Source organism: Achroia grisella, unplaced genomic scaffold, assembly GCF_030625045.1.
Source record: "Achroia grisella isolate CSIRO2021 unplaced genomic scaffold, CSIRO_AGI_Agris_v1 utg782, whole genome shotgun sequence".
NCBI classification, from domain to species: domain Eukaryota; kingdom Metazoa; phylum Arthropoda; class Insecta; order Lepidoptera; family Pyralidae; genus Achroia; species Achroia grisella.
The window spans coordinates 3,304,802-3,328,418 of NW_026713022.1; the positions used below are offsets into that span (position 1 = coordinate 3,304,802).

The following is a 23,617-nucleotide window of genomic DNA, read 5'->3' on the forward strand; positions in this document are numbered from 1 at the left end:
ACAGCTCGAATTGTATATATTAAAATGTGTATATACTATTGCAGATGGAAGACCCAACGAAAACTACAATGCAACAAACCTGCCCTTCGGAGATTTCTCATACCTCACTGAAATGATCTACAATCCTCTCGCTTTCGGTTACGGAGTGACCAGCGTCGATCCCGACCGCAATGTTGACGCTGACCAGAGTCTCACCACGGAAACATCCCACGACAGGACCATAGACGTCTCCGACTCCTCTTCTGATGATGACGACAGCTCTCGAGTTGAACCTGAGGAGAACGTGCCTCCAGTAGCCATGGAAACCCAGATCATGACCGTCGGCGACTGTCAGATTGTGAAGCTACCACCGAACAATGACGATAAGGACGACAAGATGGAGCAGGTACAGGAGACGATTACGATGCCCGCTTCGACTCCCAGTTCGGTCACCATCACACCTATAACGACAGTCGGCGACTGTACCATAAGACCGGTGGAGAACACATAATATGGCCTATACATTGTCTACCCTTTGTCAAGGAAACGCAACTGAGTATTTCGTGGTTCTTGAGGTGAGCGCAGATTGAAACGACTTTTTTCGTTTAAAAATGAAATATTAAACCAAAATATTTTAGTATATATATGCAATGAGAATACTGTACAATCAGCATAAAAAGCTGAACACATTTCACCAATTTCGGGCCTTATTGCAGTGTAGGGTTTATAAGTGTTCAATGACTTCTCTGACTGTACCTGTCCTAGGAAATGTATATACTCTTAGGTGCAAGACGGCAGTTGAACGGTCTAAATGTAGACAACTGCTGGATGCAGAATTTTTCTCATAAAAGGATGAATGAAATGATGCGTTCTCCCAAATGGAGGGTAGATATATAAACGTAGTAATTAAAGTATTATTGTGGTAGCATTCACGTGATATTTGCGTGCGGTGATTGATGACTCCATTACTCGCAAGTATAATTAATTTATATTATGTACAAGGTGTAATAGAAAGGGTATAATAAACGGAAATTTAGCGGCAGTATTCATTAAACTGAACTCTTTTAATAAAGGGGTATTTTCAGGGCGCGATTTGTATGAAGGATTATGCTGTATATTACCTATTGACTGTTCCTTGTGAAAAGTATGGAGGTATGATACACTAAAGTGTTAGAGATAACATTGTAATTGTATACATTCGCGAGGAATGACAATTTGTTGCATTTGCCAACATTGCATGAACCGTGCGATACTTAAAACATGCAGATAAATCTGTTTTTTAAAGACATTGCTAATTGCCTAGAAATTGAGTGAATTACGGCGATTATGCTACAACTGATCTCGCTACCGTATTTCTGCAAATATGTACTTTAGTACGTAATACTTCAAGGGTGAAACCTGGTAAATTTGAATACTGTTGCTAGATTACCAGTTGTTAAACTCCTTCTGTTACAGCCTGTATAAATGATTACTATGATTATATTCGAGCCTTCTCATAGGCAGACTAATAATTATTTAATATAAATTCTTCAAAGTGCTATTGCGTTGCGACGGCTATATATAATCAACATTTTATATATAAATTAAATCATGTCGAATATATTATTAATTTTAATCTGTATCGAAATATCTATATAATAATAAAATAAGGTATTCCGCGCATTGGACTTATAGTGTCTTAAATGTATCGCGTATAATTAGTAAGGTATAATCGATTGTGTAATGCTACTACAATGAGTGAAAACTTCGATCGCTTTAATAATATAACATTTGAGGATAATTCAAGTGACTGTCGAGATATGCATTTAATTGGTGGTGATTAATTAATCGGTGAATTACGTAAACATAACGCCATAAACTTTTTTTAATCAAACAGTGATACTCAATGTAATCATCCATAACCGAACAAATCGATTCGTCACAATTTACGACGATGTTTTACATGAAATATATAATTATACACAGATAATATATATTTTAAACGATCATACATTATTTTATAGTCATAAGATACATCACAAGACAGCGTACTTTTACAACGTGCAATTATATAATGCATTATGAAGAATAGAGACTGCTTATTAGTACACGAAGTAATGTCATATGAAATTAAACTATATACACATAGATATTATGAATTCTAATTAAATGCATTACAAGATACTTTTTGAAACTTCATGTAGAACATCGTATTATATAGATGATAACTTATAGATGTGTAATATTTTGCGAATATCTACACTACATAGAGGCAGCATATTTACGACAATGTTTTAATGGTGAAACTATTTTAGGTACGCAGTGTTTATATTGTAATGTGCACTTCGAGGTTGCCTTCAGTGTTAATATCGTTTAACGCTTGTCAATAATTTTTTTGTCGGTTTCTCTCTCCACAATCTTGGATCTGATATTTTAGTACTGAGAGACAAGTACTGAACTGTACGTTGAGGTGTATTGTCCTATCGAACTCAACATCTCATTGGCTGTCTATATTTAATTTGTAAGGTACGTTTAATTTATAGTGCGTATGAGGTCGACGTGTAGTGGAAGCACACGCTATTTCGCCTTTCCATGTTCTTATCTGTATCAATCTCTGTGAATACTAGTAAGTAGAAAGTAGTGTCTTAGATAAAACTTAATATTCTAAATATTAAAACTCGGCAACACCACACGAATAAGTGATACGACGTAAGTTACATATTTTAGCAGATACATAAATATTGTATGGACATAATGTGTATTAACATATATATTTCTTTAATCGTTTTGCCTGTAAAAGCAATGAATAACGTATCGTAGTCTTATATGATATAATAATTATATATAATAATAATAATATGCAATATAATGTAAACCCCACGGTCAGACAGCTAGTAGCCATTCGAGGAGGCTGTGAAACAGCCAAGTTGGCAGGTTCTTTGTTATATTTTTGTAGATCAAAAGCCCTTAGTTCCTCACTCGATGTATTCAAAAATCTGTATGTGTCAAGTGACGTTCATTTCTCTTTGGCTATTGTGTTCCGCTTTAGTGATGTTAACGTCTGGAAAGTATTAAACAGTCTTGACATAATTTCTTTATATAATCTGTACAGTAGAATAGTTCCTAACTTGTAATCGATACAAAATTATAATCCTTCAAATACTAGAGTAGAGGAGACGTAATTTAATTTCCTTTTAATCGTTTAGCGTTAAGTTTTAATTTTACATACGATCAAATTAAATTTAGTGGTTCACTATTAGTGGTATAGTTTCGAATCGGTTTTAAAATTAATTTTCGTTCACGGATATTTTCGTGTTTTGATAGAAGACTGCTCGGATCCGTTTTCTATTATGTGCGATTTGATTTTCGAGTTAACGTATGGGTGGTGTGAGCCCTGTAGAGGCAATAGATGTTCACGAGTGTCAGACGGCAAGCTAAGCTTATTGAGAAATTAATTTAATATAGGAATCTGTATTTTTATAATGGAAATATTACACGATCAGTTACTCCCTATAATCTAATCGTATTTATAATACCTGGCATAGTGTTAGACGTCTGAACTTAGTTATGTTTTATATGGTAAAGCCCTATTGGCTCTGTGTTGTCGTTAAGTTTATGTGTACCCTTAGTTTCCCGGTCCACGAGGCAACGGTCCGCAAATAAATCGTCAAAGTATCTCTTTTACTCTTACGTGAACCGATAAAGACGACACTTATTTTAGTCATGTTCAATTTTAGTAAAAAAAAAGCAGATGCAAACGTGTTGTTATCATGGCAACTCAGAAACCGTGAGAGTGTGTGTTGACTCGTGGATCTGTCTTACAATTTGGCAATATGATGGAAGTTGGGTTATTTATAGGGATGTTTGGAGAATGATCGCCGAAATATTGCATTTATATTTAAATTTTGATTGGTGTGTCAGTATGGTGCTGCGGTGCAATGAGAGATACATAAATTACATAAACCTGTAGTAGTGTTGTGATCAGAGATAATTGTTTTAATCGGTAATTTCAATACTTATTAAACAATCAAATAAATTTTATAAAAGTACTGTGTGGGAATATTTTCTGCATCTCGGCCATATAACTTTGTTATTTTTAGATTAAAAGTGACAGTATAACGATTATGTAATGTCATTTGACAGTTGCTGTTACGAACCCAGCTATACACATTGTACTGAGACTGTCAAATGACAATAATATTCATAACCTCGCACAACTTATAAGCACGACTTTTTCAAGTGCTTTCAAGAATTCGTTCAAGTTAATATAGCGCTGTCTTTATTTGGTTCGTTGGACGTTTGACATCTACGGCTTTCGTTCGATTGGCGCATTTGGTTGCTTAGCCACGCCCTCTTTGGATATGCGCCAATCGGAACGAGAGTCGGAGTATCAAGTCTGTGACCATAACCATAATAATGCAGTTAAATCTCTCATAGTGCCAGTCGTGCATAAACAAATTTTAATCCAAGGCAAAAATCAAATATTAATATTTAATTAAATCTTCAAGTGTCATATATAAAACGGGATTTTATTAATGATTTTTATTATTATTGTAAGTTTTATTGTGTTAGGTAATCAAATATTTACTGTGTAGCCTTGGCTTAACTTTAGTTTTTGTAGTGTACGTGTACCTATTAATACGTTCTTTTATTTATATACTATACTATATTGGGAGTGTCCACGAATCTATTCGATTTTATATATACATGTAAATGATAAAATCACATAATGCTTCCTTCGATAAGTAATATATAACAATTATATATTTTTTTGTAGATTGTAGGTGATATATGTGTGTACCGATTTTCTACTTGTATCAATAACAAACCCCTTATTCATAAAAAGGGAAACGAACCTTAATTTACTACTTTTTTCCCATTCGTTTAAGTTACATTACTAATTCGAAAGAGTGTGACAAAACATTTACTATCAGTGCCACTGACAAGCATGTAGGAAACATTTCAAGGAGGAAAAAAAGTTTTAGTTTTTATGCATAAGGGGAAACATAGCGGTTCCAGATATGTGTAAAGATATAGCAGACAATACATACACAAACTTACGTGAAAGGCCCATTTGCATTTAAATTCAAATTATACAATTTATTTTGTGTTTTTGATAACGCTGAATATTTTAGCGTATGTAAAGGGGCGATAATAATTAACATTTTGCCAATTTTTTTGATGTTTATTATCTCCAATAGTTGTGTGTATATATATATATATATATATATATGTACTTTTACAGATCATCATTGGAGGCGTAAGTGTACACAATATACAGATATCTTCTGAAAGGGTATACCAATCTTTTACATTCACCGAAAAATATGACCGCATTTGCATTGTTGAGAATAATAGTACTTATTCCTGTACTTTTAATATACTTCATCATTGGAGGCGTAAGTGTACACAATATACAGATATCTTCTGAAAGGGTATACCAATCTTTTACATTCACCGAAAAATATAACTATAAGAACTAAATAAAACTATAAGAATATCGGTTAGTTCATTTAATGACCAGAAATTGCTAAGTGCTCTCTTCAAGAACACAGAATGGCGCGAAACGCTATAACCTATTTTCCATTGATCGGATTTGGTTTTAAATAAAAAAAAAAGCAATGACATGTAGAGCAGCTGTTGGCCTCCAGTGTTGAATGCGCGTGTTAATGAAATGTAATTTGTGGACGCATCCCAAAATTATAGATTTTACAGTCGGATAGTTGCGAATAGCTTTATGCATATTTGGCGATAAGTTACTTTTTAGTTATAAGAACGAACGAGTTTTATATTCCTGTATTGTGAAATGTCTATCATTTTACGTTGTGATCATGTGAGTGCAAAATTATTTTTTTTTAATTATCTTTAATCCAGTTTCGTTGACAAATCGTCAATTTAAGGGCAGCAGAAATAATATCAAGTGTTTCGTTCTGCATAGTCCAAGAGCAGTATTTTTTAGATGTAATCTTTATTATTATGAACTTTTTTTATTATTTTAACATTTATCAAATTCGATCGTTAGTTAATTTCTAACAATGAAATATTTAATAAAGAAATCACAAAATGATTAGTCTTTTATTTCCAATTCTGCCTGTTTATAACAGCTATTTTTATTATCTTAAATACAAAGACATGGGACATCCTTCTTATATACCTGCCTATATGTACCTGGAAGTACTAGGGATACGATATATGTTTAGTTCTTTAGAAATTACAGGACAAGACGCATTGCTGGTATATACATATGTGACAGTTACCCCTTGCCATCATATAGACCGACAGTTTGTTTGCTTTTTCAATATAAAAAAAAAATATGAATGGAATTTTTCATATTTAATTTTTTGGTATTGATAAAATTATATTATTATTATTTGGTATTGATATAATATATTTGAATATAGAGCTCTCTAAAGCATTTAACTTTTCAACCTATTCATGAAAATTGGATCCACTTTCTACGATAAAGATGTTATGTTCTTTTCTTATGTGTTATTTTTTGTAAGAAAAATATTATTAAAGAAAACAACACGTATTGGTAGACATTATTAATTTGTAATACGAGAAGTAGAGTGACGATCGACGCCAAAATTTTATAAACCTTTGATGTTACACGAAACGATAATATTGACCTAATAAACGTTTTAAAAATTTATATATTCTAGAAATGTTTTTTTGGATTCCACACACTAAACAATACATTTTGTTTTTATTTTAAAAACAAAATGTATTGTTCTATTCAAGTTAACAATAAACTTTGAGTATTTAGGGCACTCAAACCGAAATTCGCAAATTTCTGTTAGCGAAACATTAACATTTATTAGACTAGTGAACGGCCGCGGCGGGTGCTCCATCGACTGAACCTAAACGATGTTTGTATTAAATATGTGCGTAATACCTTTGCTCTTATGACCGCCTAGTACAAAATATTGTTAAGAAAATTGTCTTACTTATAAAAATAATTAATATTAACCGAACGAACTTCTCAAGTATTGCTCTGCTCATTTTTAGTTTAATTTTCTTAATTTTATTCTATTTTATCAAAAACTGAGGGCCCAACTGAAAATCAGCGCTGGAAACTGTTTCCAGCATTATGCTGAGTTGTGGTCCACATTGACTCCGTTTTTTAATGTGTAAATTATTCTTGTACTTCTTACGTTATTACTGTAAAAACGAGTTAATATAATTCTATTCTATTCTATTCTATTTTAAAAATGAAGAGTGACTCGGTATATTTTTACCTAATGAATTTTATTCTATTTTATCAAAAATGAAGAGGGGTGACTCGTTATATTTTTAGCTATAATTATTCATTTATTGCTCAAATTTTCAAAACACTTACTTATAAAATAGGTATAAAAACAAAATAATATACTGCTATAATTATCGTTTATTCATATAAATATAAATATATTTTTGGGTGGCCACACTTTAGCATAGTTAAACGGTACAATTCTACTGACTATAATTATTACGAGATAAACCTTACAACCGAATTTAAGTTATGTGCGTATGATTAGGTCCCTGGTGGGGGTGGGAGGCCGTTGATCCATTGGGGTTGTGGACCGGGCAGATTGCAGAAATTAGCACCAAATACTGGCACTCCATGCCTGAACGGTGGTACACCCATGGGGGGTATTGGGCCAGGCATCCGCGGGTTCGCTCCGAACTGGAATGCATTACCCATGAACGAGGCTGGTATGCGCGGGGTGTAAGATTGGAACATTGGTGGCATATTGGGAGAAAACGGCGGCGCACTAAAAGGAGGATGGCCGCCGGGATCGTTGGGATGTGGAGGGGTCCTCATGTCCATATTTCCAAGCCAAGGCCTTGCAAATCTCGGGAACGTGTTCGGATTGTTCCTTCTAGATCCAGCAGCGAACGGGTTTCTGCCTCTGCTGGGACCACTTCCAAATCTGCTACTCGACTCTGACGGCCGCTGGTTTCGTCTATTTTCAGTAGGCCTGCGGTTCTTTGATGTCTCGCCATTGTTCTCAGAATTTTCTTCTTTGTTTTGTCTATTTTGTTCTTTTCTCGCTCTATTCGCCTTTCTCTCTTCCTCGTCGTCGGAGTAGTCGACCTGACTCGGCGGAGGTTCTATATCATTCCGCCATGATGCGTCTGATCCTTTTAATCTGAAAGTAATTATTATTTTTTATAAAATGCTCTATAATAACTAATAAGACATATATACTATATTTAAAACATATATCACTTATGATATATACTTTAAATATAATATCCGATCGAGTAGAAATGCAATCTAATAAATTGCAATTTAAAACCATATCTATTTTGATGGTAAGCAAACCATCTGATGGTAAATGATCATTACTATAGACAACACATAACCATGTAACGCCTATGGTACTGTATGCACATCCATTAAGCCATTAGTAGAGTACAGTAGACAGTAAGGACTGTAATTTCAGTAACCTTCAGCCGAAACTCTGTAAAAATTGGTGGAAAAATTAGAATGTATATAACTCACTTCATGAGTTCATTGAGAAAGACATAGTTGGTGTGTTGCTGTGAGCGCGGCGCTATGTACACGTCGAGGCCGGGCTGCACGCCGCGGTCCTTCACGTGCTCCTGAGAATTGAACCGCACGCAGTAGTGAGGCTCCGTTACCTGCAACCATAACAGTAAACTGTTTTAGGCACATCAAACCATTATATTATATGTGTAATTACAAAAAAATAAAGTATATATGTATTTACATTAATTGTATAATTGTACTAGTACCCATAAGTCCCATAACATAAGCTCGGCTTAACTGCGAACCAAATGGCGCTGTGTGAATGTTCTAAGAATATTACTATTATTATAACAAGCAATTAACGAACCGAGATTAGCACACAATAAATCCCATGTTAGTAGGTCCGACAAAGTGTGACAATAGAGTGGAAGGGGTTCTAAAAAATCGTGACATCACTTACAAATTCTAAATCATCTAAATATTCCAATACGAAATTTGAATTATTATGGAAATAAGTTTAAGGTTGCAGATATATGACATAACTCTATGGACTTATAACATCGTTACGATAGAATTTCTACCATCACATTTGTTTTCAACTGCTATTTTTTTCATTTCATCGTAATTTATGGACTTTAATACAAATTAATCATAATGCTTTTTTTCAAACTAGTCTAACGCTGTTGGACGGGGGATCGATCAGAGGGTATGATGCGAAATCATAACAATTGTTTATAAAATCGTGTTATACTTACAGGACCAAATACATCGAACACTTTTCCTAGCGTTTTTGCACCGTTATCCAAGAAGAGAATGCTGTCCAGATCCACTGCAGGTGTATCAGGAAAGGAACGAACGATAACTGAAACAAATATCGATATTAATAGTGACACTAGTGACTGACTGACAGTATTATTTATCAATCTTGAAAAAAATATCTAAACTTACTATAATATATAACCTCAGTTAATAAAGTAAGAATCGTCAAAATTTCCAAACTCATAATTATTTGTTCACGTAGGATCTTTCTTATGATGGTCATATTCTTGATGACCTTGGTAGTCTAGCACATCGCCTTACCTCCGATGGTAGCGGGTTCGATTCCTCGCACGACATAAATATTTGTATTCATGAGTATGATTGTTTGTATCAATATGGATGTTTTCTATGTATAATATGTCCGTATTTACGAAAAAAAATATATGTATTTGTATTATTCATAACACAAGCTATAGCTAGCTTAATGTAGGACTAGATGCGCAGTGTGAATTGTCCTGAGATTATTATTATTCAAAATAAAGATATAAAATTTTTTTTACTACGTAGTATCCGAAAGTAATGCGGTGAGCTAAAAAGCTGGACTATGGACGTCAAATATAATATCAAGAAGAAGAAAATCTAAAACTAATTAATATGTTACCTAATCGATCAACAATACTGGCAATGGTGCCAATCTTGGTAGTTTCCTGTGCTGGCAAGCTGATGGCGAGGTCTTCGATCGGCGGAAGGTCGTCCAGCGCGAGCTCGCCTTGAACTCGCGGCGGTTCCGGTTTCTCGTTACGATTCACTGTCTCCTCATCTCTGTAATAAACGTTATATTACTTTATCATGCACTACTATCTGTGCCCGCGGTTTCACCCGCGTAAAATGTATAGAATTTATAGTCTATAGTTATGTTATTCTGATGTATAAGCTATATAACTGTAAAATTACATCAAAATCCGTTCAGTAGTTTTTGGGCGAAAGAGTAACAAACATTCATCCATACTCACAAACTTTCGCGTTTATTATATTAAAAAGATGGGAACTTGTCTGTTTGGGTTTATGGTCCACTGATTAGACTATTTCTTTTTGTAATAATAACTCTAGTAGTCACTGTATTCTTCCTAACAAGTTCATTTGACAATTGAATAAGAGCTGAATTTTTGTCACTTCTCCATAGCTCGAAACATAAGTCTGTAATAGATCTACATGAATAAAGATATGACTTTAATACTTAGCATTAGACTAACATGTATATATTGAAATACAGGTTACTTGGCAAAGTGTGACATTGTGTGGCAGTATAGATCCTTTTTCGATGTTACATTTCATAATTTAATACTTATATATATTCACACATTTTATTTGAACCTAAAATTTGAATTAAAATTCAAATTATTAATGAAAAACTTAAAATTAATGAATGAATTTAAATATGCATGATAAATGGTTAAATATGTAAGATAAACGGTTAAATATGAAAGCTAAATGGTTAAATGTAAGACAACACTAGGGAGTTATTCTTAGAAATTTGATCACTGAAATAGGACAGGGATGAGTAGAAAATCATAAAATACATGGTACATAATTTGTGAAGGGCCCCAAAGAAAGACAAAACTTATTGCTAATTCTTAATAAATTAATTATCAATATATCTGATAACATTGTTTACAAATAAATATATGACATTAAAGGCATGTGCAGAGGATTCAATGGATTTCTTTTTTATATTATACTAGCTGTGCCCGCATTTCACCAGCATTAAATTTCAATATAAAATATAGCCTATGTGTTACTCTGATGCATAAGCTATATTACTAAAAGTTTCATCAAAATCCATTCAGTAGTTTTTGTGTGAAAGAGTAACGAACTTCCATACTTACACACATTCACATTTATAATTTTATCAACATATCTACTTGAAAGAAAGTTACAGGACTGTTTAAATCATTTTTGTAATTTAATCTTGTCTTTTAACAAAATATAATTCCTTATCATCTCTTTTTTCATATTTTAATATTATTCAGGATTAAGAAAAAAATATGATACTTTTTCCTGTGACTTTTAAGCCATAGCAACCTACTTTGAGAACAAAAAGACAACATGGAGAGTGGAACTTCTTACTGTATTTTTGGATAACATTAAATCAGTTACTTGTCATTGTTACTCTACTACATATAGGACATTTACTTTGTGGTGAATATACCACACCAGAACTTTCATTTCTGTTCGAAAATTGACTCAAAAATTTACAAAACTTAACTTTTATGCCATTTACTGACAAATACTATACAATAAAGAAAAATATAACAACATTTAATGTGTGGGGTAGTAAGTAAAATAGTCAACTACTGACTACTTATACCTTTCAGCAATTTTATTCTAAAATATATATATATATACAATGTTCAGAAGCAGGATTTAAGTCTACTGCGGACCTGAATTAGTCTGAAATCCACATGCTGTCAGGTTTATAAATATATATTATAAAAATACTTTTTAACAGAAACAAAAAACTAAAATTTACCCGCTCGAAATTTCTTCTATATCTTTAACAGAGTCCACATCACTATTGCTGGAGTCACTCGAGTCTGAATCACTAGAATCCCTGTATTCTGTAACCTCGTACTCCACCACCCCACTCGCGGAACTGTCTATAATCATGTGCCTAGTAGTGTCCTCGTCATCCCTTAAGATAGATCTCGCCAGTGGCCCGTGAGCACATGCGTTTATGATATTATTCTTTAACACCATTTCACTAAGTTCCGCTGTGTCAGAATCCTCATTACCGGTATTTGATTGAGTTTCAGTATATTCCGAATCGGAATCAGATTCACCGTAGGCCGCAATTAAACTTAGCGACACGTTTTTATTATTACTATGATCAAGGTTTTCCATTGTGGCGATATTGTGGTGTGAAGGTAAGCGTGCGAAATGATATAAAACGAGGCTAATTCCAAGTTAAATAGTAATCTTTATCTTATTATCATTAAGTATTAAATACAAGCATACGAAATGTATAAAACCGACACCACGCGACAAAAGAAAACAAAATCGGAATTTCAATGTATGCGAAATAACACAGACAAATTATTTCAATGTTGACATTTGCTTTTGCTTTGTAAAATGAAATTCGGAAATTTGGCAATCCTATCCGCATGACATTGCAGTTGCAGAACATTTTCTATATCCAACCAATCAAATTGTGTGTAAACAATACTAGCTGTATTCTCATTGGTTAAGAATATGTTATACATGTCAAAATACAATGTTTAAAACCAATAACAAAGTTCAGTTAACATAGAGCATTCAAGCGTAGTTTTTTTTATTTATTGAGATTTGGCAAGACACAATGTGCCAGAAAAACAAAAACGAACGAGCTTCACAATTAATTTATTAGCAAAATTAAATACTCGTTCTTATATCTCACTTGAATATATTTTTTAAGACTTTATGAGTCAGTACATAATGTATTGCGCACTATATGACCAATTGGATCGATTTTGTGATAGATGGATAATATATTATGTATTTTAGATTTAAACGCATATAAGTTTAGTGACGATTTCAATAGATATAATAGTTCTATGACATATTATCGATGTTCCGTATTAAATATTTCTATTTTTAACCTTCGTCAGACTTTGACTCACAAACAGTTCTTTGGTTTAATAAATAACAATGCAGTTAAATTAAAAATCCACCATTTATTTTTATTCAATATCGTACAGTAAAAAACCAAATATGCGTTGAAGTTTTTTATTCCTTTATATGAGCGATAAATTAATATCATATATCAATGTTATCCTCTGTTTGAGTGGTAGATTTGTTGGTTCTCTTCTTTCTGGGCGGATGCGGCAACTTGTAGTGCACGGTACGCACGTGGAGATTAACACTTGTTGAGTACTTAAATTTCTTGCCGCACATTGTACACTCGTATGGAGTCGCAGTTGTATGTACCTTAGAATATAAAACATATAATTCAATACACAAGATATGTACCCTTGTTGTAATTATACATGTGTAACTTTATATATTTATTTGTGTCTTTTTTTGACTGCATCTTGTAAATAATGTATGTAGTTTGAAGGAAGGTCTGCCCTGGCGTGCAGGAGTTCAAGAAAATAAACTCCCCCCCACCACCCCCCACCCCCTCCATAATGCTTGCGTAATATGACCCTCAGCCGAGGAGGGGGGGTTTCTTTACACTTCAAAAGGAATGGGAGTTTTTTTGGACTACTTTAATGGTGTTGGCCGCAGCTTGTGATGGCACTCCAAACCCGCGGAAGAACTTATGGAGTGGCTGTAGGCCAACTCCCGCCTGACGGATACGACTTTAGTCTGAGGGCACCGCTAGGCTTGCGACCCTCGGCTCGGGCCGTCTTCGATCCCCGTTTGAATCGGACGGGGGATCGATCGGAGGGGAAGAACGGGAGTCTAAAGCGGTGTAGTACGAGGCGGCAGACCCTGGCGTGTCGGAGGAGGTTGGAGCGTAGTTTGAAGGCTCGTCCGCAGCGTGCGCAGGCGTGTGGTCGGTGCGGGGCGTGCGTGGCGGCGTGCCGCGCCAGCGCGTGCTTGTCGTAGCAGGCGCGGCCGCACTCCCTACACCGCACCGTCGGACGACCGTGCCGCAGCGCGTGCAGCTCCAGCTTCGTTTTGTTCTGCTCGCAACGAATAAATATTGTTGAAAAATTATTCCTCAGTCCGTTAGTCTTCTAACTTAAGGAGGGTGTAGATGGTACGTCGCGGAAAGGGCGAATAACATCGACATTGTACTCTGTTGATTAATTGGAAAGATTTTTCAGCGCTTTCAGCATTAACACGAACATTCTGTTTACTAAAATATTGCTAAATTTTAATAATTTACTTGTCCGTAAAAACATTTCTGTGACCTCCTGAAGTAGTCGTTTTGATTTTACCACCCTATTCTTTTTTAATAATTTAAAAAAGAATAGGGTTAAGTAATTAAAGGTACATCTCTAAGGTTCCAAATCCTAAGTCATCTTTTAAAATATGCGACATGGTTCCTTGGAGCTATCTGTCTTGTGAGATAAAATCAATAGATTCTCTATTGCTTTTAGACAGGATTTCTTCGATCTCATTCTCTTACTGCTTTGGACGCCTAAATCTTTGCCTGTCACAAACAGAAGTGGGTTTCATTGTTACTTATCAATAGCGCGGTACATAAACATTCGACTAATTCCATAGTTATACGTAGTATTATGTATTATTTTCTATTTAGTTTACTTTTTATTATATAACCTTATCCAGCGTATATTAAATGCGTCTATATAATTTAGGTTGTAGGCATACATAGTGCTGAAATACAATCCAGTACCGTGCTACACGCTCCTAATTATATTATTGTAATCTGTTTTGTATGTTAATAAATAAATAAATTCATTCATTCAAGCAGATGGGGAGTGCCAAATATAGCATTAGGCTTCATACCTACTTTGTGTAATTCAATCACAGCTATTCGGTTCTCATTTAACACCCCACTCCATTTTAATATCACAAAAATATTTGACAACTGATTGGAGCGAAAATAAAATGTGTTGCCTTATTTTCGCGCCTATCGGTTGTCAGAATGTCAGATTCCAAATTCAAATGTAAGATTTTGTTTATTTTTAATTGTAAAAGTATTTATGGCCAGACTATGTATAAAAACTGCGAAACACAGGCGTAACATACTGGTGCAGGGTGTGGTATATACCTGGAATCCTTTGCCACAAACATGGCAGACGGCAGTTATGACGCGTCGGTATCCAGCCGTCATCCGCGGGTGTTGCCGCCGCACGTGCTGCCAGTGCTCCCCACGGCTCTCCAATCGAATATCGCACTGACATCATCAACTCTACATTACTATATCACTCAAATAGTTTTTTGAACTCTCTTTTATGATGTAATCTATCTAAATGAAATGAAACTGAATTGAAAATTCAAATAATGATCACATGTCTTCTGTGCACTGCTTATTTTGAAAGTAACTTCGTCAGCTGTTTCCGAAATAAAAGGTAGCCTATGTCCATCTTCTTACAATATATCGTCATGCAAAATTACATTAAAATCATTTTAAATTGTAACAATATATGAATAATATTACTTACTGTCATTGGTATACCTACAGTTCCCTTTCGATTGTACTGTTTTTTTTTGTTTTACAACCTGTATAACCGATTGTCGCATACCATTCGGCAATCACCTTGTTTGCCATTCCCATTAATATATATAAAAACATTAGTTTTAAACTCACATGTTCACATTGAGTTGGGTACAAGTCATCAGGGAGTCGCCAGCTCGTTTTTTTCTTACGAAGTTTCCGATGCTCGGCGCGCGTATGTTTAAGAACCTCGGTCGCAGTAGGAAAGTCGAGTCCGCAAAACTTGCACGTATTCCTAGGTACGTCTTCATGAGGGTTTGGGTTACTACCAAATCACAAAAAAAATATATTCAGAATACGATATTTTAATACGAAATTTTTTTATACCTATTTTATTTTATTTTCTGAACAGGAATTCTAGTTAACACAATATACGAGTATATGTATGTATACCAAACAAGATGGCGGTTCGCGTGATGGAGAGTGATTCTCGTCTCATAGATGGCCCACTTCAAGTAATATTTTTTTACTTTATAATATTTATGATTTTGCATTACAAAATACATACAACCCTAAATTTTCATCATTTTTCCGCCAAGCCGTATTTTCTAATAGCGACATTAATTTATATGGCAAGACAACGTTTGCCAAGTCTACTAGTAAGTACAGATATAAATATAACGAGGGACATAATAATATATTGTTAATACAATTTATCCAAAAGGATGAATTAGACACTCACTGGTAACTAGTTTTCTGCCTGTGTTGTTTTGAAGTTAGTATATGCACACGACGCGCGCCTTCAGAACTGAAGTTCAGGTGGCACTGCTCACACGGGAATGCTTCACTGTCTTCACACTCCTGTGGAACATATAAGTTATCTGATTTTATCGTATACTCTGTAGAAGTGAAATTATTGCGTGTATTACGATTTCATTGAAATACCATCTGATGATTCGTCACCTTAGTCTTGAAATATACTCGCACACAGTTTAGTAAATGGCTGAGGGTACACTAAAATTAATCTTAAAAGATTCTTAAGGCGTGCGCGTTGTATACCTTTAAGGTTTTAAAGGTCGGCAACGCGCACGTGACACTTCCAGTGTTTCAGGCGTCCATAGGCTACGGTAACCGTTTACCATTATATACATGTTTGCCACCATCGTAGTATAAAAAAATTTAATATTAAATTATTTGCAACATGGGTAAATTATTTGTAACGTACAATAATTTCATTCAAATTAATCTGACAAAAGAAAATTAATAAGTAGATATTTCGAATAATTTCAAATAAACAAAAATTTGTATTTGTTGTATTACCGCAGTAAACCTTTGTTGGAATTGAATAGGTGTACAAAAATGGAATTACTTGTTTTGCACGATGTGCTGTTATAAGTTGATTGGATTTAAAGCAAAATTTAATTTTATATTAATATATATATGTTTTTCTTTTCAGCTGTTTCCAGATACCGGTATAAATATCGTGTCTGTACTATTACACGTGCATGGAACCGCTCGCAAAATATCCCTCAAACATGTGAGAGGACAACAGGAGCAGGAGGTGATATCTGAGGTAATTTTAGGTCATATTTTTGACATTAAATTTAAAGTAAAGGATTTTTTATCATTAATTATTATGAAATGTTTTACGCGGTGCGGGAGTACTGACCTGCAGCGCGTGGTGCGCGGCGGCGCGGTGCAGGCGCAGGCCGCGGCTGGTGGCGGCGGGGCGGCCGCAGCGCGTGCAGGCCAGCTGGTGTCGGTGCTGGACGCGCACGTGGCCGCCTGCTGGTCGCGGTGCGGGAGTACTGACCTGCAGCGCGTGGTGCGCGGCGGCGCGGTGCAGGCGCAGGCCGCGGCTGGTGGCGGCGGGGCGGCCGCAGCGCGTGCAGGCCAGCTGGTGTCGGTGCTGGACGCGCACGTGGCCGCCTGCTGGTCGCGGTGCGGGAGTACTGACCTGCAGCGCGTGGTGCGCGGCGGCGCGGTGCAGGCGCAGGCCGCGGCTGGTGGCGGCGGGGCGGCCGCAGCGCGTGCAGGCCAGCTGGTGTCGGTGCTGGACGCGCACGTGGCCGCCTGCTGGTCGCGGTGCGGGAGTACTGACCTGCAGCGCGTGGTGCGCGGCGGCGCGGTGCAGGCGCAGGCCGCGGCTGGTGGCGGCGGGGCGGCCGCAGCGCGTGCAGGCCAGCTGGTGTCGGTGCTGGACGCGCACGTGTGGCCGCCTGCTGGTCGCGGTGCGGGAGTACTGACCTGCAGCGCGTGGTGCGCGGCGGCGCGGTGCAGGCGCAGGCCGCGGCTGGTGTCGCCGCAGCGCGTGCAGGCCAGCTGGTGTCGGTGCTGGACGCGCACGTGGCCGCCTGCTGGTCGCGGTGCGGGAGTACTGACCTGCAGCGCGTGGTGCGCGGCGGCGCGGTGCAGGCGCAGGCCGCGGCTGGTGGCGGCGGGGCGGCCGCAGCGTGTGCAGGCCAGCTGGTGTCGGTGCTGGACGCGCACGTGGCTGCCGAGCGCGGACTCGTGCACGCTACGGAAGCTACAATACCCGCAAGAGTACTGGTATCCGGAGTGCCACTTCTGGTGCTTTTTCGCTACTGCGCTGTCATATTTTAAGAGAATTGTTTATTATTATATATTACCTATAAAGAAAATTTTATACCTATACATTTGACCCTTTTGTATAATATAGATATATGAACACTCCGTATATGATAAACCAGTTATATTGCTTCGCATGCCGGATATATGACTGTTATTTTCAGTATTGTTATATTCAGTTTATCCATTAAGGATATAAAATGATTCAGATTAAATCAATTTCCTTAATACAAAATACTTACACGTTACTGAAAACTTTAGGACAGGACTTGCAATGGAACTTCTTGCCGTGGGCGCGATTTGTATGGGACCTAACGACTACTATGTTCTTGAAACGCAGTTTACAAATTGGACATTCGGCTTTTCCACGACTCTGAAAAAAGTATCTATTATTCGAAAATTCATATATTTTTTTAATCAAATTTATATTATAGAGACGTTCACCTAGGCATAGGACGAAAGAAGTTTCAGAATATAACAATATACAAGTACTAACACACAACCATCTTCTTTTAAATGTATAATATTAGAAGGGTTTTAGGGTTACTAGAAATATTGATATAGATTATGAATGATGAAAACTTTATTCATAATAACCAAAACTAACAAAACCTTGGTACAATACTAGTTAGTTGATACTTGACAAACAGTAAGTGTAAACCTTCAGAGGAATAAAAAAGGTTGATATAGTATCAGTTTAGTATTCAATTTTCAGCTCCAAAACAATGACAGAAATAACAATATATATACAGTAATATAAACAAATGTATATACCTACTGGATCATGGCGTATTATATGAGAGCGGTAAGTGGAGATATGGGCAAATATTTTTGAGCACACTTCACATTTATACACTGTGTCGCTTTTCCACGGCGTATTCTCCATTGACTTTGTCCATTCTTCAATTTGCTCTTGTGACTATAGGTGTAAATCGATATATTAACAATTGTTCATCATTCATTGACGGCCTCGGTGGTCTAGCGGTCGCGGGTTCGATTCCTCCCACGGCAAAAACATTTGTATTCATGAGTATGAGTGTTTGTACCGGTCTGGGTTTTTTCTATGTATAAATAAAAATATATATATCTATGTTTTTTTATCGGTAATCTAGCACACTAGCAAGCTTTAGCTAGCTTAACTTGGGTCTAGATGGCGCTGTGTAAATTGTCCTTAACTTATTACTATTATTATTCATACTTTTAAGTTAAGTAAGATTCAACTCAATTCATTCAATTTTATTAATTAATTCATTAAATAAACAATAAATAGGGTGAACTACCATTGCTTGTACACGCGACTAGACGTGGTGGCCAGATTATTACTAGCAGTATATACTATTTTTCTTGATATACATATACGAAACCCACTATGTTGGCCGACAATAATAACATCCCATGTTCTGCCCTAAAAAAACACAAACAACAAACATAACTTACCGTTAGTTTGATAATATTAAAATATTTCTGCATCTCTATTTCATTAGGTGTCAAACCATCAGACAACATTCTTCTTGATTTCTTCTTCCCTGTTTCATTTTGATATTGTTTAAAATATTCTTCCTGGTTTATATAAAATAAAATAATATTAGACATTCAGGATATTTTACTAGTAAAATAGTAATATTAAAAACATATAATAATAAATTTTAGATGTGCCAATTATTTCCTGCTCCCTGCTAGTACCCATTACAGAAGCTTTAGCTCGCTTAACTTAGGACTAGATGGCGCTTGTTGTCTTAACATCTTATTATTACCTAATCTTAAACATTTTTCACATAAAATATTACACAAATTAAATTACAAATTACCATTAAATTGCCACAGTAATCAATTAGCTGCATTAGTATAATTATTATTAATTATGATTCAATCATGCTTATATAGCTAAATGGTTAACTTACTTTCTTATTAATACACTCATTCATGATGACACTTTCAGCTGATGTTATATTAAGGCTTGATTCTATGTTTGTAGTAGGCATATTTATACTTGCATTTTTTTCATTATCACTATCACTCTTAGTGTCATTTGGGTAATTCATCATTTCATTTGCAAATTCATCATCATCGGAATATTCATAATTTGATTTGTTTATTTTAGTTTCTACATCAATTGTAACATTTATTTCTGTATGATTTTTTGTTTGATCTTTAAATTCAAAGGAATATTCATTAATTTTATGATCATCAATTACAAATTCACTGTGAGTGAGGTAAGAGGTTTTATTTATATCATCATACTTATACTCTAATATATAAGTAGGTATTACACTATTATATTTTAATTTTGTATTAAGATTTAATTTTTCCCTATTTCTAGCTCTGATGAGAGATTTCGTTATCTGAAATAAAAGTTTATTTTAATTAGTGAGTCAGCCGATGATGTCTTAAGCTAATGGTATTGTGAAATATATATTTTTGATCTATCATCACAAATAAATAAATTAGGTACCTTTAATAAAAAATTATACATTACTAAGATTTCTCAATCCTTACTATTTTATAAATAGAATGTTTGTCTACTGTTCTGGGATATTCATATAGTATTTTTAACTCAATAAAAGCACTCGAAGTTAACAGTTAATAACATATAAATTACATATATGCACTGCTATTTATGCAATATTAATAGAAAAATTGTGTATTATACATAACACTTACTTGACCATTTTGGGCAAAAATGTCCAACAAAGTTGCTTGAGCAGTCATACTTCTCTCAATAAGATTATAGCACCTTGTGAGGTGAGCAGCACACTCGTAGCACACAAATTGTGGTAGGCCTTCTATATTATAGTTACTGTTTGCCTGTAATATTTAACAGAAACTGAACAGATTTTCATGCAGTATTCCTACATCAACATTGATTTCTGGTTAATGTGTAATTTGTTAAGGTAAATGTAAATGAATTGAAATACCCATTTGAAGTTGGAGCTAGTCCGGGTGATTACTATTTGATAAAGTACCATGTTAGGTCTGTCAAAAGACTTTAGTATCTGTCAAGTAGTTTTAGATTTAAGGATTTTTTAGGAATTGTTTTAATTACAAATAAAGTATCATATCTTAGTTCTTTCTAAAATTACTATAAATAAGTAGTTTGGGTTTATATGCAAGACGTGATTATCACAAATTGTAGCATTAATATGAAACAACTTTCTAAGATGGATATATTAGTTGAAAATTGAAAAGAATTTTTTAAATTGTCAAATTTAATTGAATAGAATATTGAATTGGGTTAAATTAACTCAATTCAAAAGAGGAATCATAATCTTATATCAAATTTCCAACATAGTGTATACAGTTTTTTCTATTTCTATAATCTTTTTTTCTCTGTGCAATGTATAATTGTGTGGTGTCTAATAAATAATAGATTTAATATAAAAGATTGCAATAGGGCTTACATTAAATCCAGCAATAGATTGTAGGTAGTCCTTAAGTGGACTGTTCTCCAAACTGTACATTTTGAGGTCAGTTGCCAAACAGATTCTGCATACCTCCACAAATGTTGCTTCAAAGTTTGAGTTAGGCTATACAAATATTTATAATAGCAATCAATATTAGAAAATAACAATTTCTTTTCTTCATAGAGAAACAAAAGTGAAGTATAAATAAGGAGAAACTGAAAGTGACTGGAAAGCTTGAAAAATCAACACTGCACAGTTTTTTGTGTCTCGTGTGTCTTGTGCAGTGTCCTTGTGTAATGGGAGAGACCCCACATAAGATCTTGAGGTCTAAACATCAATGTTTAGTAGCTTGCTATTTGAAACAAAATTACATTTGACTAAACTAGACAGTTGAAATAAAATGAAATCAAATAATTTTATTCATGTAGGTCTATTACAGACTCTTATGACAGGTCGAATCTACTGTCAGTTCCAAGTGATATCAAGCTAAAAAGAAATGACAAGAAATTCAGCTTTTATTCTTTAAAAGTAAAGATCTTGTAAAGGATTTGAAAAATACAGATTAATTTTTAAATAAAATTAGTGAGAATGTAGTGACCACTGGTATATACTATTATACATACTATGCTGTATTATACATTGATAAAAATGAAATATTTTTTCAAAAGGAAATTATGTAAGATGTAAATATGGATTCTAGGTATCAGTGTCTGTCTAGGTGGTAACCCAACATTTAGTGGTCTTACAGGTAAGGCATTAACAGGACATGCATCATCTTTGATTCTGGTGCGGCAACTGTCGTGGTTGATCTGGTCATAGTCGAAATGTGCGCTACATATACGCGCGTGACTGGGAGGCTCCCAGTTTGGACGACCAATCGCCCTCAACCATTTAATCCTTTGCTCCTGATTTGTTGGGAAACTGTAAAAAGGATGTAAATGAATTTTTTAGTGACTTACTCCACTCATACTTTCTTTTCAAAGTTTGTCTGAAAGAGATTGCATTAGCAGTAAGACCAGCTTATGTTCTCGCTTTTATTTTTAATCTTTTTATTTTCTAGTATGTCCTTTGAATGTTGGTGTGATTTTAATTTTCTGGGAACCTCATATTGTATTATTACTCCACTGTGTGGCACCCATAGACCATATAAACCCGGGGACAAAATAGCACTCATAGAAATAGATCAAGTCCGTCATATAACTCATTACTTATAAGATTTACTTAAACAAGCAATATAATTATTTTTAAATGGTATTAATATTCGGTTTTAAAATTTGAAAATTCTATACCGACGAATACAAGATATAGACCGGTTTTTATCATTTGTTTTAAAGACTTAAATTCTTTTAAAATGTAATTTGTAGAAAGTAATACTAACGCATGAAACGAAGTGTTATTACTTGGATTTTTCTTTTTATCATTACTGTTGTTACTACAACCCTTTACACAACAATAACAAACCATTATAAAACACAATCATAGGTAGTTCACAAAATCTAAATACGACAAATTGTATTGGATTATTTGGATATTTCTTAAATAATCATATTAACTTGCGTATTATTTTCAAATACAAATCCAAAACCGAATTTTGACGTCTCGTGTAACAGTGTGGAGGTGACGGACGGTATCTGTCAGTTTAAATTGACATTAAAAATCGTAGATACAGAATACCAAGTATTATAAAATGCCGTAGAATGGGTACATACCCAATATTAAAATTTTTTGCATAATAATTATTAATAATCATACATCGCACTTTGATACATCGTCTGGCGAAATTTTGAATTTAGTTATCTTCAGCATCATACCACTAATTTTAATACACAAAAGGTTGCTAACAAATTAAAATAATACAAGCCTATCCTAGTCATCACTAACGCGACAACGTGACTCCGGCTATGGCGTTCGTATGTAAGTATTGTTTCTTAGTAGGGTTTTTCTCGAGACTACAGCATGCGAGACACATTTTTAAAGAATAATATACCCTATATTATGCTTTCTTAAGGGTCGGCAACGCGGACGTGACACCTGTAGTGTTGTAGGTAACCATAGGTACGGTAATCGCTTACCAACAGACGGGCCGTATGCCTGTTTGCCATCATGAGGGTATAAAAATGGTAAGAAACACACCCTCTCCAGTAGGGTATAGCATTTTTAGTTTTTTCCACATGATTAAAAAAAACTATACTTACTATACTATGCAAACGAAAATACATAAACAGAACCGAATATTTTTAGATATTATAGATACTGATGATTTTTTTACACTGAATTTTTCTTATAGTAAAAATATGTTTTTATTTACTCTAGGTAAAATTTATATTA

The 23,617-nt window shown here is 35.0% G+C and overlaps 3 protein-coding genes across 5 annotated transcripts in view; 1 reads left to right on the forward strand and 2 right to left on the reverse strand.

Annotated features, from left to right (window-relative positions):
• Positions 1–4,340, forward strand: part of LOC131851254 (transcription factor GAGA-like) — a 43,905-nt gene extending 39,565 nt beyond the window's left edge. For all 3 annotated transcript variants that reach the window (XM_059201724.1, XM_059201725.1, XM_059201726.1), the window contains one exon: positions 45–4,340. In XM_059201724.1, coding sequence (XP_059057707.1) covers positions 45–490 — 446 coding nt within the window. In that variant the 3' untranslated portion in view covers positions 491–4,340. The remainder of the gene's footprint in view (positions 1–44) is intronic.
• Positions 4,341–7,325: 2,985 nt separating this feature from the next.
• LOC131851262 (H/ACA ribonucleoprotein complex non-core subunit NAF1) lies at positions 7,326–12,346 on the reverse strand. Its single transcript, XM_059201737.1, has 5 exons — positions 11,724–12,346; positions 9,855–10,015; positions 9,190–9,296; positions 8,447–8,586; positions 7,326–8,090 (listed from the first exon to the last, which is right to left on the reverse strand). Exons 1-5 carry the CDS (start codon positions 12,092–12,094, stop codon positions 7,472–7,474), a joined length of 1,398 nt encoding a protein of 465 aa, XP_059057720.1. The 5' UTR covers positions 12,095–12,346; the 3' UTR covers positions 7,326–7,471.
• Positions 12,347–12,902: 556 nt separating this feature from the next.
• Positions 12,903–22,850, reverse strand: LOC131851327 (zinc finger protein 99-like). Its single transcript, XM_059201817.1, has 15 exons — positions 22,668–22,850; positions 22,036–22,210; positions 21,287–21,412; positions 20,550–20,693; positions 19,879–19,906; positions 19,326–19,444; positions 18,667–18,807; positions 18,131–18,261; positions 17,547–17,889; positions 16,969–17,496; positions 16,042–16,160; positions 15,453–15,624; positions 14,913–15,038; positions 13,663–13,857; positions 12,903–13,156 (listed from the first exon to the last, which is right to left on the reverse strand). Exons 1-15 carry the CDS (start codon positions 22,751–22,753, stop codon positions 12,986–12,988), a joined length of 2,604 nt encoding a protein of 867 aa, XP_059057800.1. The 5' UTR covers positions 22,754–22,850; the 3' UTR covers positions 12,903–12,985.
• Positions 22,851–23,617: the final 767 nt, after the last annotated feature.

What these genes read in the sequence shown, in the direction of transcription:
- LOC131851262 (XM_059201737.1), bottom strand. Translation starts at nt 12,094, where the DNA reads ATGGAAAACCTTGATCATAGTAATAATAAAAACGTGTCGCTAAGTTTA. An exon ending in ATAGAAGAAATTTCGAGCGG is followed by an intron (nt 10,016 to 11,723) that starts GTAAATTTTAGT and finishes CGTTTATTACAG; the next exon opens with AGATGAGGAGACAGTGAATC. An exon ending in TGTTCGATGTATTTGGTCCT is followed by an intron (nt 8,587 to 9,189) that starts GTAAGTATAACA and finishes TTATGGTTGCAG; the next exon opens with GTAACGGAGCCTCACTACTG.
- LOC131851327 (XM_059201817.1), bottom strand. Translation starts at nt 22,753, where the DNA reads ATGGTTTGTTATTGTTGTGTAAAGGGTTGTAGTAACAACAGTAATGAT. An exon ending in GTCCTGTTAATGCCTTACCT is followed by an intron (nt 21,413 to 22,035) that starts GTAAGACCACTA and finishes ATATTTGTATAG; the next exon opens with CCTAACTCAAACTTTGAAGC. An exon ending in ACCCAACTCAATGTGAACAT is followed by an intron (nt 15,039 to 15,452) that starts GTGAGTTTAAAA and finishes TGATGATGTCAG; the next exon opens with TGCGATATTCGATTGGAGAG.